At 43.9% G+C, this 16,454-nt stretch overlaps 1 protein-coding gene across 4 annotated transcripts in view; it reads left to right on the forward strand.

The window, feature by feature from the left end:
- Positions 1–16,454, forward strand: part of CAMKMT (calmodulin-lysine N-methyltransferase) — a 339,010-nt gene that overhangs the window by 276,060 nt on the left and 46,496 nt on the right. For 3 of the 4 annotated variants that reach the window (XM_074989632.1, XM_074989633.1, XM_074989635.1), the window contains exons 5-7: positions 6,294–6,348; positions 7,404–7,467; positions 12,471–12,537. The exons of the other annotated variant lie outside the window; for it this stretch is intronic. In XM_074989632.1, the coding sequence (XP_074845733.1) occupies positions 6,294–6,348; positions 7,404–7,467; positions 12,471–12,537 (186 nt within the window). The remainder of the gene's footprint in view (positions 1–6,293; positions 6,349–7,403; positions 7,468–12,470; positions 12,538–16,454) is intronic. 4 annotated transcript variants of the gene reach the window in all.

Genomic DNA, 16,454 nt, shown 5'->3' on the forward strand with positions numbered 1-16,454 from the left:
TCCCTACTTCGAAGAGAGGATGGTAAGTAGGGTATTTGGAATTTATTAATGAAGTGCTGTGCATTAAGCAAATTCCCCCCCATGGCAACTCCAAAGTGTTAAACTTCAAAGTGCCGGCTCTCATCTAGCCACTTGCATCCTCAACATTTTGAGAACTAAAGGGACTTTGAAGTACCTGCGGGTGAACTGCGGCTAGATGTGAGCTGGCACTTCGAAGTTCAGAGTTTACTTCAGAGTTGCCACGGGGTGGGGTGAATTTGCTTAAAGAAGTGCTGCATATGCACCGCAGCAGTTCATTAATAAACTCCCAACACCCTCCTTACCATGCTCCCTTCGAAGTAGGGAGCTAGTGTAGACAAGCCCTTTGAGAGTCAGGTGGATACAGGCAGGAGCAAAGCTCCACTGCTTATGTTCCCCCACCATTGACCGTGGCCTACATAAAGCAGTGCAACACTGAGTAGGTTACTTCAGCCTTGATACCACAGGTGCAGGCAAGCAGGAGCAGAGCTTTTCCATTCTGTCCTGCAGCCTGGGATAAAAACATCCCCCTCTCACTTGGCTCAAGCACTTTTCCCCAATGCCAAATCCAGCCAGCTACTTGTTCCCCAGGTTGCTCGTTACTGATCCGTGTTGCACACCAGTCGTTATACATCACTGTATCGCATTTTTTAAAGAATCTGCAGCTACAAAAGTCCCTAGTCTGGGCACAATACTCAGAGCTGATGAGCAGTCAAAACTTCCATTAAAGCCAATGGCAGCTTCACCTAGTCTTCACTTGTCTGTATCAGGGTTTCTGTACAATAAACTTAGAGTTGATAAGTTTTCCATGTACGTTTTAATTTTTTTTATAGAAATGACCAAATCTATATTACTTGACTTACTGGTTCCAAAAGAGCTGTTAATCCTCATCACGCATGCTTGAATAAGTGCTCTTATATGTACACACATATATTATGTATGCACATTATTGGTTCAATAATACCCTTTATAAAAATTCATTGGGAACATGCTGTATTTACTGACTGGATTGTAATTGCTGTAAAGGATCATACCTATTAATGTGAAATGAGGATTGTAAATTTTTGTAATTGAACACCACTCATTTTAAACCCCCTAAACCTAAAGGAAAAACTATGTGAGAAATAATTTTATAAGATTAAAATAAAATTTAAAATATTCTTTTAAGATTTTATTGAAACTCTGAATTACAAAGAAATTCAGAGTCTAAGCTGCATACCCTATCTATTTTTAATTCTCCCCATTCGTTGTCTCTACAGGCCCTGTTTCAAAAGAATGCAAGTAATGTCTACACGTACAATGTGTTCTTTCGAAAAGAAGTCAGAGGAACATGACTCAGACTTCAAAATCTGGACCCTGATCCCATATTTGGCAAAGCGCACCCCCTTTTGAAATTCTCTTTCGAAAGAAGGTGTGTGTAGACACTCCACGGCCCGCTCTTCAAAAGAGGAGTCCTCCCTGGCACCAGTCAGCTGGAGGCTGGAGACACTCTGGAATGCAGCAGTGGGGCTCTATGATCCCTGCATCCAGCTGCTCTTTAAGCTTCATGGACCCAGAAACCCCATGGCAGGAAGCTGAGAGCACGTGAGCAGCAAAAGCTTGAGCTGCTCTCAGCACGTCCTCAAAAGCACCTCTGAAAATTGAAAAACAGGCATGGCTAGCATCCATCCACCACAGGAGCCCCAGGGACCTCCCCATCCCCCACGTTAGAGCCGTCACAGGGCTCCCAGGAGCAGCAGGGAGAAAAGGAAAAAAGGGCTCCCTCCTGGGCAGAGCCCAAATTAAGAGACCTCCTGGGACTATGGAAGGAGGAGGAGGTGCTGAGGGAGATGAGGTTGAAGAGCCACAACACCGTGGCCTTCACATGCCTCTCCCCTGGCCTCGGCAGCTGGGGACATCCCAAACACACTCTGGACCAAGTCTGGAGCAAAGTCAAGGTGCTCTGGCAGGGCTACGCCCTGGCTTGGGATAAGTCCGGGTGCTCTGGGGGGACCTCATGATCAACGTGTCCTCCCGGTCATCCAGTCAGGTGACCAGGAACCGGGAATTGCTGGAGTTTGTCGAGGGACCCTCTGGTAAGTCCACAGTGGGGCATGCACACAGGCTAGTGGGGTGCGGGCGACACAGCTGCCCACAGGCCATGTGCAGGCATAGTGGTTTAGGACCAGACACATCTTGGCCTGCCATGTCCTTGGCACACCATGCTGCCCGCTGGTGACAGCCAGCACCCGAACCTGTGGACAGCTCTGTGCACTACATGTGCAGCAAGATGTGGGTGGGGCTGGACTGCACCTCGAGACAGTCCCACTTGGGCAGGGAACCCCTGCGTTCCCCTGATACCTCATGGACTCTGCGCCCATCTCATCCCCAGCATGGGTGTTGTCCCCGGGGTGTGGGTCTTGTCCCCAGGGGTGGGGGGGAGGGTGGGACTCTTCCCCGGGGGCATGGCCTCTAGGTTCCTGATCAGGGACTGTAACACCATCCTGCTCTCCTTTCAGCTGCACCATCTGAGGGTTGGCAGAGTCCTGTGCCCTCTGTGATCCTGGGGCGCGGCAGAGAGGGGACAGGCACCTCCATCAGTGCCACCATGCTGGGCCTGCAGCTGGCACTGCAGCAGCATTCGAAGGAGCACACTGCCAGCCTCTGACAGGCCAAGGTGGCGGAGCAACACCTCCACCTGGAGGAGGTTGGCCTGGCCTGCTGGAGGGAGGCCTGGGACTGCTTACTGTCACTCCTGGAGGGTACGTACGGGACCCTCCAGGAGCACATGGCCAATGTGGCCCACCTCCTGGCCCACGATGCTGCAACCCTGCCGCACCTCCTGCTGAGCCCCCCCTCCCCTCTGCTGAGCCTCCCACTAAAGGCCCCCCATGGCCCTACCTGCCAGTGCTTCCCACCCCATCCCAGCCCCAACATGGACCCCACATCCAGGGAGGGAGGAGATCCCAGGGCCAACAGGGTTTTTGGCCTGCAACCCCTGCCCATGAGTGACCCTCCCAGTTCAGGTCTCTCCCTGACTCCCAACGTACGTAGTTTGCCCCACATTTTAAATTTGTTTTGTTCATAAGGTTCAGAGGTTCAGTGCTTAACAGGAAAGGCTTTATTTCGCAAAGATGCCCATGTCCCGTGTTCTCATAGGGATGGAGGTGTGGGTGTGGTGGTGGAGGTGGTGCAAGTGGTGAGGGATGGATGGGTGGGGGAATGGTGAGGGGTGGCTGTGGGTGGGTGAGGTCAGTGCAACCCAACAGCAAAGCTCTCCCGGCAGGCCTCCCCGATGCAAACCCTGTCCCATTTGGCCTGGCGACTGGCAGCAGCAGCCAGCTGCTCATACCCAGGCCCAGACTCAGTGGTCGGCCCCTGGACGAAGGCATCCCTCTTTCCCTGCACAATGTTGTGGAGGGTGCAGCAGGTTCTTGTTGCGCACGCCAACCTCCTGGAGTGAGGGGAGGCTCTGCCACAGCCCCTTCAGGTTCCCAAAGGCCCACTCCACCACATTGTGGGCCTGGTTGAGGGGGATATTGAAGGTCTCCTGGGTGGGGTCAAGGTGGCCAATGTAGGGCCGCATGAGCCATGGCAGTAGGGAGTGTGCAGCGTCCTCCACCATGCACAGTGGCATGGTGGTGTCCCCAGTTGGGAACTCCCACTAGGGGATGTAGGTCCTGGCCTCCAAACGTCGGCACAGGCCGGAATTCCAGAACACCCAGGTGTCTTGTGTTCGGCCTTCCCAGCCCATGTACGTGTCCATGAACCGGCCTCTGTGATCCACCAGGGCCTGAAGGACTACTGAATGGTAGCCCTTGCGGTTAATATAGTGGCTGGTACTGTGTAGTGGGGTATAGATGGGAGTGTGCATCCCATCCAGGGCACCAAAGCAGTTCAGGAATGTGAGTGTTGCAAATTCCCCGATGGCAGTGTCCAAGTCCCCTACATGGATGCATGGGATGGAGCACATGCACTTTCATGAGGGTGTGACGGAGAGTTCCCAGCCCCTGCACCCCTGCCCCCTCCCAGCCCCCTGCCAGAGGGTCCCCGAGCCCAGGAGTCCCCTTCTCTCTCCCCAGGTTAGGGGTGTGACCCAGGCCTGGCTTACCTCCATGAGGACAGCACCAGTAGTGACTTTGCCCACCTCAAACTGATGCCCCACAGAGTGGTAGCTGTCTGGTGTGGTTAGTTTCTAAATAGCAATTGTGACCTGCTTCTTGAAGTGGAGTGCAGGCTGCACGGTGGTGTCCTAGTGCCACAGTGTGGGGGTGAGCCAGTTGCAGAGCTTCCGGAAGGTCTCCCTGGTCATGCAGAAGTTCCACAGCCATCTGGCATCGTCCCATTGCCCCAGGACCAGCCACTCCCCCATTCTGAGCTGCTAGGGTGGCTCCACAGGTGGTGGGGCACCTGGGGCAGGATCCAGGCTGGGGGGACAGGTTTCCATGCCCTTGGAGGGGGGCTGTTCAGTCTCCCGAGTAGGAGGGAGGTGGCCACAATAACTGTACACAGCAGCTGTAGCTGAGTGTCCAGGAAGTTGGCAATTAAAGCCAGGAGCAGGTGCTCATCGTCCATGCTGCTGTGTGCTGGGCTCTACTTGCCTTTGGGTAGCTCCACAGGCCTCAGCTCATGCAAAGCGGGGGTGTTCGGGAGGAGTTCTTTAAGGAAGCGGCTGCCTACAGGCCCTAGAAGGACTTGGCAGCCATGCAACTCTGTCTGCGGCATGTCTGGCTTCGTTGTTTTGAAAGAGTGCACGTAGCCATGTGGATGTTCCTGTTCGCAAGATCAGAGCAGTCTTTTGAATGGGCAGATCAAACCTTCGATTTGCTTTTGCTGTGTAGTAGTGCGTTTTCGAAAGGCTAGATTTCGATTGCTGTCATTTGATTTTTAGCCTTTCAAAAGAGGGCTCTCGTGTAGACACAGCTATTGTGTTTAGGCAGTGTTTGTCTCCAAAGTGTGTTTATATTTTATTTCATAAAGTGATATCACTTCTAGAAAACCAGTGGACTTTATCTAAGTGATGTATGAAGGGTCTAAAGAAACAAATCCATCCTGTTCCCAGACTGGGTGTCAGTGTATGGGGATGCAACGGACGTGTGTGTGTGGGCTGGACTACTGGACACTGTCCTTAAATATCACATACAGAATCTTTTGAAAAGTATTTTCCCCACGAGACAGTGAATTATTTTCAAATTTATTTGTAGTGTTTTCTTCAAAATTTTTCAGGTTTTTCATTATTTTCAATAAATATATCCATTACATTGAAATTTAATTGTCAAAAGTGTTTCAGTGGCAAATTTTTCTACCAGCTATAATCTCTTGCCATAGGTGTAATTAGAATTCCCATGATCCCACCCTCAACACCGCATTATATGCTGGCCTAAGTGATGTCAGCACACAGTCACCCGCCACAGCATGCCATCAGTTAGAAGACAGGGCTAATGTGAACATCCTATTGATAGCTCTCCCTGTGCAGCTCCCATCATTCAGGTTCTTCACACTAAAGTACATTTCATCCATATAGATAGCACATACGTTGTTATTAGTATTGCTAATGCTGATGCTTGATGGGCTAAGTTAAGAACAGCATATCACAGAAAATATTCACCCTTAATTCTGAGGTCTCTTGCTTTTCTGAGTTCAGAATAGGCTCTTGATATTATCTTACCTTGGTTTTCAGTGATATAATTGTACATTTTTCCAGTATTGTTTCTACGGGTATTGTTTGTATATCACTTGCAATGTAAGTGCTACTTGAGAAACCAAAATATGCCACATGTAAGGTGTGTGGCTTATTTTAAAATGCATTGCATTTTTTTCAAAATATAAGGAATTTTCTAGATAAAGCCGTATACAGTCTCTATGTAGATAGAGATATAAATAATATTAATTTCCCCATTTACTTGTCTAACTGTTTTTGAAAGAATGAATGTGGATTAACAATGTTATCCTTTCCTAACAATTATCTTTCGCTACTCTAGCTAGTTTAGTTCTAAAAGACAGCACCATTGACAAGAGGAAAAAAGGGAACCTTCTCAGATTTTTCAGCTCAGCGGTGGTAATGTTGCACTGAACACTAATGAGGGAACCCCTACTGATTTGCCTGCTTTGTGACTTTTCTATTTCATAATTATTTTTAAAACGCAAACGACATGAGGTAGCCTAGTCGTGTCTCTACAACTTCCTGGTAGCTCAGTTCACACTGCAGATGGCAATTTGTTCTTGTAACATATATGTCTCTCTGGCCATTTTCTTCTAATTTGTATGGGTTCTACCATTTCCTTTCTCTCTTTCAGGGACCTTGCTGTGTGTGAGCTAGGGGGTGGCATGACATGCTTGGCTGGGCTCATGGTAGGTCTTTTCTCAATTCCAATCCCATTCAGAGGGAGGAACAAAAGAAAAAATGTTCCAGTGCCTCCAACTGCTGGGTCAGAGAACTGTCAACAGCATCAGCTGCAGTCAAGCTGCAGAGTCTTGAGAGACCTTCTAGATTGACTTGCTTTCGTATCATATTGATTTTATGGTTGCCTCGATGAGCAGAAACATTTTACCTCGGTGTAGTCAATATCTCTTGTTGTGACATTCCAGGCCACGTACAGTCTGTCTTTCATTGCCATAGCTGAAGCACTTTTTTTTTTTTTTTCAGATTGTAGTCCCATTTGCTAAGATACAGGAATAGCCTGGCGAATCACAGTTGGAGCACCATGATATAGCTGCTAATGTTTTGCCTGCATTATTACACCAACAAACATGATCCAGAGCTCTCAGTAATTAGATTCTTTTGAATTAGATTGGCCATTCAGGAGCGTCGTTCACCATTCTCTGGGTTCTGAGTCATGTATTCAGGAGATATTATGTAGCAGTGCAGTGCATTAGACAAGTTTTTATGTCTCTACAAATAAAAGCATATTGTTACACTGATTGGCATTTGACAAACCTGTCGCTCTTATACAATGTGTCGAGGTTACAGCCCAATGTGCGAGCATGTCAAAGCTCACAAAAAAATTACCCTTACAAAGCCATCTGCCTGCAATGCAAAGTTATATGAAGGGCATCAGGCAGTCAGACAGAAGCAAGCTGAAAGGCAGAGTGACAGCCTTGTATGATGGCTCTACTAGATAAACAGAAGCCCGCAAATGAAAGCCTCTCAGAATACCATCATCCGCTGTCACAATGCAATTACGGAACAGAATGATAGCAAGATAGAGGCTCCCGCAAATGGAATGATAAAAGTATTGACTGATTTGATTGAATGATTAAAATAATGCAGACATAAAATGAAAAAAGATTGAAGATTGTTACAGAGAAATAGGTGAGGAAGCATGATACTGAAGGCTTGTCACTCCTGTCTTCACTTCCACACAGACAAGCATATTTGCTCATTGTTTGCTGTGCTCTTTTTTCAGGTTGCTATTTCTGCAGATGTCAAAGAAGTTCTGTTAACTGATGGAAATGAAAAGGCCATCAAAAGTATCCTTATTCAGATAGAAAACTGGTTTGTTGTGTTCATTCCCTTTTACTGCTAAGTAACAATTGATATAAAGAAAGACAGTATGGGGTATATTAAAAAAAATCTCCAACATAAGTAATTAAAAACAGAACATATAACATTTCTTGAATGGAACTAAATTTTTCCCTGTAATAAATTCCATGCTTTCTTCTTGAATTAAATAAAAAGTACATGTTGGTAGGGAGAAAGCAGTAAGTACAGTGATGTATATGTGTCTAATGGTTAAATGTTCAGAGACTCCATCTTTTTTATTGTCTGTTACAGGAAGTACAGCAGTAAACCAAATAATTCTCTCCCTCTTGACATTTATTTTTTTACTAAATTTTTGCACTAAACCCCCATCATATATTAACCATTTGTAATATGTCCAATTTAGATGTATTTTCATAGTGTTCACTGTATAGTACATGCTATTGCAAGCACAGCACTATTATTATGACAATCTTACAATTACCTATAAATTATCCACATACTCTACTTAATCAATTATCAGTTTGGCATTATTTATCTTAATGTAGGGTTATAAACCACTCTGTCATATGTGTAGAATTTTATTCTATTACTTATATTATATTAGAATGAATCACTGTTAATCCATACTAATATGTACACAGAATTCAGAAAATGCAACTATCCTTTGGTTAAGTGAGAGAGAGAATGATCGTGATTTGTGGCCACATTAAATATCTACATAGCACAAGAGCTGATGAATATAGTGACTATTAATACCTGTTAGAAACTGAGAGGAATAAGTGGAAGGTACCTCTGTGTCTTTCCCCTTTCTGATCTTTAAATTTGCATTTGCAGGAAGAGTAATTGTTCTATTTTTGGCCACTACAATGTCACAATGATTTAGATTTATGATTTGTATGTATGTGAACACCAGCATAATGAGTACTTACGTTTTATTAAGTAAAACTCTGTTGTGGATTATTTAAAAATGAAATTTGCAGTTATATATTGGTTTTAAAACAGGCAACATGGTAGTACAAGAATATTAGCTAGCAGCCTTTAGAAACATGTATGTTATCAGAGGTAACTCAGTGGCTATAATTGCCTGAACACTTCAATAATTTCATGCAGAATAACAGCCAATCACAAATCATTTCTTTTAAAACTTAAAAAATACTCAATAAAAATGCCCTTTTCCTCAAAAATTGAAGGTTTTAATCATAATTCTGAGATTGTTTCTAAATTCTAAAAGTTTACATTAGTGACTTGATTGTTGTTTTGTCCTGTGTAGTTTCATGTAACTGTTAGATCACACTTCTAGCCATGTGTCATTGTGGAAATGAAAAATATGAGGGGGTGGAGAAGGTTTTGAAAAACAAAATAGTAAAATAACTTGATGTTTTGCCATAAAGAGCTTCATTTTGGTTTGATAACATCAGCATATACCTCACTGAACAAATCTTGTAAGCACATCTGAACTTTTATGAAATTGTTGACGTCTTCTGCATCAAGGGCATAAAATTATATGTGCTAAAAACATTCATCCATTTCATTGAATGAAATCGTTAGTGTTTTTGTTCTTCAAAATGATAACAGTTAACCAAATTAATGAAATTTTGTCCACATTTTTGAAATACCTTATATTTCCTAAAAACTGACAATAAGTCATGAAGTCTGTACTGACTCTGTTAGCCTTTCAGAGACGTGTTTGTTGAAATCTTCAACAAAGATCCTCCTCCCTTTTTTTTTTTTTAACGTTTGGTACTGTGAGTTCAAAGGCTTCTGTTGTACTGCATTTTACAATGGGTTTAATGTAGCAGGATGCCAAAGTGTAGCAAATTTAAAACTTTACAGTGTAGGTGGAATGTGATCTTAAAAGAACATTGAATAACGTTTATGTTGCATTTTATGTATTTTAATTGACTTCATTGGTAGTTTTACATTCTGTCTTATGCTAATTTTATTTTTGCATTCTTTACTATAAAGCAGTTATAAACCTAATTCTGATCTGTTATATCCATGCCCACACAAAGGGATTTCTATTGAAGTAAGTGAGAAAAAATCTTATCCCAAATGTCCAGAAGTAATGATTCATTTCTAAAAACTTTTACAATAGTTTTGGTACATTTTAGTTAATTATTTAGCCAAAATATATTAACCTTAACAAAATATTGTTTCCTTTTCTGGATTCTGCTCCTCAGGAATAGGTCTTGCCTAGTATTTTGCTTTAGTCTTGAAGTATTGTAAATTAAAATGAACATATTTTAAAAGTTACTGTTTACATCTTCCGTTTGAATTTCTTAGGAAGTCTAAATTGTATGACAGTCATACTGTAATATCCAAAAACTACTTTCCAAAAAGTGAAAGTGGTTGTCAGCAAAAAGAAAAAAAATCACCACCAGAAAACAGGAAATCACCAAGCAAGTCTGCTAATGATTCTTAATGGGCAAGACGAGCACATTAAGAAACAAATGCATACACCAGTGAAATGTAATTGAAAATCGACCTGGCAATAGAGCATTGCATCTGAGTATCTGCCTTTGTATTATCATCATCATCAGTATCATCATAATTATTGTTGTTGTTATTGCAATTCAGTGAGTGCAACTAACTTCCTTGCTTGTGTATTCTTAAGCATCTGATTCTTCTTAATTTTTACACCATTTGTTGTATTTTCCAAACTGTTACATTTTTTCTTTTTGTCTGGTAGATGATGAATTCACTCCATATATCGCAAATGCCTATGTTATGATAGTCTGTTCATATGTTATTATACTATTATCTGACAGACTTCCTTAAAATTAAACAAAGGTAGTGGTCTGTTAATTTCAAATCACTCTTCCTTGTATTTGTACATCAGAATATCCACTTTTATATAAAATATATTATAAATTGATAAATGAGTTTATGGTGTGAGTTAATAAGAACTTTCAAAATCCTAAATGATGATATGATGTATTTGACTCATTTAAAAGGTTGCATCCATTGTACTTATCACAGGTAGCTTTAAATTGTTTAATAGATCCTAATATATAGACATATGCAGAACACAATCTGGTGCTATAAAGACAGATTTCCTTGCTTTTGTGAGCTTCAGTCAGAACTTTACTCTTAATTTAGTGTGAGTGCATTTGTTTAAGTTTCTTTTTAATGTTATAAATAAAAGATATTACAAAAAAGAAAAGGTTTGCTATTTCAAAGGAGAATTAAAGATGGACCTGGACTAGGTCATCAGATCTAAGCCCCTTTTTAAACTTTGAATCAAAATTGATCTCAGTTTTTATTTGCAGCTCAGATCATCTGTATATGATAGATCCAAACCAGATCACCAAATCTCAACCCTCTAACATACTGGGGAAGTTTAGAATCAGCTTAGAATGTCCAGATCCAATGATCAGGGCCATTTCTAAGAAAAATAGACAGCTGATTCATTAATGTACTATACTTTCCAGTTCAGCTCTGTTTCTCTCTGTGCACTGTCGATGTGAACTACTCTGTCTGGAATAGTGTGACAAGCCTGGATGCCTGAAAGTATCAGTAATACAAAGTGTGCTACACTATAACAACATTGAAATATAATGTGTGGCTCTCCTAACAGTCATGGAAAAGTTCTCCTTATATAGGCCAAGTTAAGCCTGAATGCCTTTGTATATGTATTTAAATTACATAATGTTAAAATGTTTACTAAATGATTAATAGCTTTTGAGAAATTATATAGTTTAACTGCACTCAGGCTAATGTATGAGTTATGTTACCTCTACTAACAAAATAACACATTCTTGCTTATGAGATTAGTCATGGCCTTCTTTTGCTCTACGGGTATATGCTCTACCTCAGGAGATTCCATTGAATACCATGGAAACATTTCAAAAGGTGTGTCTAGAGTGCAGGGAGGCTAATTTAAAACAGTCCTCAGTCAGCTCTTTTTAAATTTTCTATTACGCAAAATAAATGTGAATTGGGGTTTTTTTTCCATGTTGTCATTCGATTTTTCCTAAAAAAAACAAAAAAAACCCCCAAAACTATTCCTATATAGTCATACCATTAGGTAGGTTAATTATGTAATTCCAGTTAGGTGAACTAAGGGGATGTTAGTCACTTTTTAATTTTCAAAACATGACATTATTTAATTTGCATGCAAGAAAGGTCATATTGAAAAATCCAACTACGTATGTGAACTTCAGTGAAATCTTTCTTTAGTACCGCTGATTGATTTTTCTCTTCTTTCTTCCATGACACAATAATGGCCATATAGAATCAGATCAATGGTCCAGCTAGTTCAGTGCCTAGTTTCTGATAGTGGCTGGTATCAGAACTTCAGGATGAGTGTTGTACAGAATGGGGCAGTTGGAGTAATTCACCCCATGTTCTCTTCCCAGCTTCTGGCAGTCAGAGATTTAGGGTCACCCTGAGTAAACTTAAATCTTCAAGGTGCCACAGGAGTCCTCATTGTTTTTGCTGAAACAGACTATCATGGCTACCCCTCTGAAACTTTTCTCAAAGTCAGTCACAGCCAGCAGCCAAATACATGTGTGTTGTTTCAGATAGGAATTCAAAAACTTGATTTCCTGAAGTGTCTGCCCAAAAGAGGTACTTGCATATCTCAAAGAAAACAAAGTAAAAGCACCTTGCAAAATAAACAGCACATAATGTCACTGTGTTGACTGGTCTGTATCCATAGTATGTATCCCAAGAGGTACTGTGTTTGTGCTGCTGACTCTTTCATTTTTATTAAAGACTGATTCTTTCATTATTATTATAGACTTTTGTTTAAAACAACCCACAAAAAGGATAGATGATGGACATGGATAAATTTGACTAGGATTATCAGATTACTTCTGCGATAGCACTATAAATTCATTACTTCTCTAAAGACTATAAACAGGTTATGGAAGAACTAATAGGTAAAAGAGGCTATGAAGACTAACAATTAGGGTGGGGAGGACTAATTTTGATTAAATCATTATTTTCATGCTAATTTTATGGATGATTCTTAACAAGTATGTTACAGATGTAAGTGACATCATCATAAGAAACCAAAATTTGGGACTATTTAAGGCACAGACTGTATCAAGCCGGTAAGATACTTTAAAAGCTGCTGATGAACTGTTTGTATAAAATTATAGTGTGAAGTGTATAAAGAAATGTGAGTTAAACTGTCTCTGTTGACAAGGGAGATAACTGTACAGTATCAGTTATGTAAACTGGGAAGAGAGATGGACAGATTCTGGAAAGAAACTGAATTCAAACTGGGACAGTAATACACTCATCCCTTGCTTTAGAAGCACAATTGGTTCCCAACTTTCTGCTTGTAGGCAGAAACTCGTAAGAGGGACACTAAATTCCTATTAAATTACATGTAAAAGTTTCTGATTAGTTCCTACAGCTCCCAGCTTGGGAAAGCAGTGGCAGCAGGTGGCGCTGCTTTTAAAAGGTGAGTGAACCTTGGGTTGGGGAGGGTTAAAGGCCGGGTGTAGTTTGGTGCTGTGAGCGGAAGGGAGGGTTCAGGCTGCCGTGGTTTGGGGCCGGTGGGGATTGGGGCCACGGGGATCAGGCAGTGGGAGGTGGTCTGTCTGTGGGCCGGTAAGGGGGTCTGGCTGCTGCGGTTTGGGGCTATGGGGGGATCAGGATGTGGGGCTGCAGGTCGGTGGGGGGGTCTAGCCACGGGGGGTTACACGCAGCAGGGACATCAGGCTGCGGGGCCCGGGAGTCTGGCCATGGGGGTTACACGAAGTCGCAAAGCAGTCTGGCTGCAGGGGGTACAGGTGGCCGCAGAGGGGGTCTGGCCACATGGGTTATGGGTGGCGGGGGTGGTCTGGCCATGGGGGGTACAGGTGGCTACAGAGTGGTCTGGCTGTGGGGCCGCAGGGGCGTGTACAGACAGCTGCGGGGGCGTGTCTAGTGGCCGCAGGAAGATCTGGCCGTGGGAGGGTACAAGCAGCGGTGGGGGGAGGGTCTGGCCGTGGTGCCACCAGGGGTGTTGGGGTATTGGGCTGTGGGACCATGGGGTTACAGGCAGCAGCGGGGTCTGGCCGTGGGGCAGGTAGGGGTGTCGGCTGTGGGGCCGCGGGTATACAGGCGGCCGCGAGGTCAGGCTGCAGGGCCGCCAAGGGTACAAGTGGCAGGGGGCGGGGCTGGCTGCGGGGCCGGCAGGGTCATCAGGCTGTCGTGGTTTGAGGCTGTGGGGCCACGGGGAGTGCAGGCAGCAGTGGGGTGTCAGGCTGCGGGGCCAAGAGGGGTCAGACTGCAGTGGGTTGGGGCTGCGGGGCTGGCAGGGGGGTCAGAGTAGTGGGGTTGGAACCACAAGGAGGGAGGTAAGGCTCATATGAGCAGGGGACGTTCACTCGTAGCGTGAACTAAGGCAGGTAAACGTCTCCCTCGTTTAAGTGAGTACTCGTAAATGAAGTACTCGTTTAAGGAGGCATGAGTGTACATAAAATATATTTATCTGAACTGAATTGCTTTTTGACTTCAGATGCAGTATAATTAATCTTGTCCATACGTGACATACTGTTTTTCTTCCTTTTAATTTTTTAAAAGATACAGTATGTCTTTCAGCAGTAGAAAGCTGTTCACTGGTTGAAAACTGGCTGCTTGTAAGTCATTGTGGTCAGATGTACTGAATGTGAGGGGAGGGGTGAGGATTAACATTTACAAAAGCACCTTCAGCACTTAAGAATCGGTGTCTTGTTTTAAAAAAAAAAAAAAAACCCTGGTCAATTAGCAGCTGTGCTGCTACTGAAAGTCAGTAGGACTTAGCTTCCTTTGTGACTTTGGTATTGTTGAAATTTTTACACTAGGAATTATTCTGTTCTGATTGTTCCTGTGCCTGTTCCTGTGCCAATTCTTTTCTGAGAGGTCTTAACACTTCTGCCTCACTTTCCCTTAATTTATCAGCGAGTGCTCACCTGGCACCTCATACTTCCCATTCTCCGTCCTCAGTGTGCTAGAAACAATGTAAGAAACAGCACACTGATAAAGGCCATTCTCCAGTGCCCAAAAGAGACAAATGGGATGAACTGGTGTGGTACAGCCCATGTTAGGCCACTTGTCATCTCCTGAACCACTGATGACTTCACAGCGTCTGCTTAAACCATTGAGTCTAGTACAGGATCTGCCATTGACTCCTGGGAGCTGCTGTGGGGATGGATAGTTGCTGGCCCCTCAGCACTAGACTCCTTTCAGGACCATCACCAGCTAAGGCAATCAGGTTAGAAAGGGACAGACTCCAACAGGCCTCCTCCAGCACAGGCCTCAGTCTCATTGTCCCTGGATGAGGTTGTTGCAGGTCACAGTACCCTGCACTCTCAAGATGACTTCAGGGCCTACTAGGACCTCCTGAAAAGAGTCATGGTGAATTTGGGTATGGAGGTGAAAGAGCTTAAGGAGTCAACATACTACTGCCTGATCAACATCCTGGCTGCTGCTGTTCCCTCCAGAGTAGCCTTATCCATAAGGGACCTTTCTCACAAGCAGCTTTTCATCCAAGAGATACAAGCCCTCCTATGTGTGAAGATTGTGGAGGAGGTTCCTTGAGTCGTGGGAAGGAATGGCTTTTATTTTTAATATTTCCTAATCACGAAAACCATGAAGTGTGGAAGTCTGATGCATCCCCTCTTGGAACCATGTTACCTCCATGGGTGAAAATATCTCAAAAGACTGAGGTTCCATGTAGTCTCTCTGGCTTTCATCATCTCTCTGGAGACTGGATCTTAGAGAATTCTCATTCCATATCTTCCATGGTCACAGAAGATTCCTAAGGTTCTTAGTGAGGCAATGCCACTGCCAATTCACTGCTTTTCCCTTTGCACTATTGGCAGCCCCCTGGGTCTTTGAGATGTGTATGGTTGTCATGGCAGCCTTCATCAGATGTTGAAGCATTAAGTCTACCCAGACCTCAACAACTGACTTATCTAGTGTCAGTAGCAGGCTCAAGTGCTGCAGAGTCCAGGCCACCTTCCAGATGCTGGGTCTGTTGATAAATGAGCAGAAGTCAACCCTGGTTCAGAGAATAAAATATATTGGGACAGTGAATGATGTGACCCAGGCCAAAGCATCCTGACTGGAAGCCTGTTTCCAAGCTATATTAGATCTGAATTCCATGGTCACAGTCCACTCATTAATGACCACTTGGGTCTGCCTTAAGTTACTGGGTCAAATGGTGGCATTGTGCAGGTTACAGAGCTAGTCTCAGACTCTTTCACATTGTTCTTTTTATGATCATAATGGAAAATTAAGGACAAGTTCTTCTCCCTGTTTCCACAAAAATTTTAAATCAGACATGCTTATTGACAGTTCTGCTTTGGAGCACTTCTGCACGACACCATTCTCCTGCTCCAGCCATCATGCGTATGGCCTGCCAGAGGAGCTGGAGGAAAATGGAATTTTTCATTTGCATGACACAATGGCTGTGTCTACATGAGCCCCAAACTTCGAAATGGCCACGCAAATGGCCATTTCAAAGTTTACTAATGAAGCGCTGAAATACATATTCAGCGCTTCATTAGCATGCGGGCGGCCACCGCACTTCGAAATTGACGTGCCTCGCTGCCGCGCGTCTCATCCCGACGGGGCTCCTTTTTGAAAGGACCCCGCCTACTTCAAAGTCCCCTTATTCCCATGAGCTGATGGGAATAAGGGGACTTCGAAGTAGGTGGGGTCCTTTCAAAAAGGAGCCCCATGGGGACGAGCTGCGTGGTGGCGAGCTGCGTCAATTTCGAAGTGCCGCGGCCGCCCGCATGCTAATGAGGCGCTGAATATGTATTTCAGCACTTCATTAGTAAACTTCGAAATGGCCATTTACATGGCTATTTTGAAGTTTGGGGCTAGTGTAGACATGGCCAAGGAGTTTAAACAGGACCTGTCTTGTGGCATATCTCAAACCCCTGCCACACGTTCCTCTCCCCTTCCAACTCTCCTTCCTCCAGCTATTCAAAACAGGAGGCTCTTTGGAGGTATCCGTGGTAATCTGTGGGCTGGTGAGGTGTCTGTCGAG

Source organism: Carettochelys insculpta, chromosome 3, assembly GCF_033958435.1.
Source record: "Carettochelys insculpta isolate YL-2023 chromosome 3, ASM3395843v1, whole genome shotgun sequence".
NCBI lineage: Eukaryota > Metazoa > Chordata > Testudines > Carettochelyidae > Carettochelys > Carettochelys insculpta.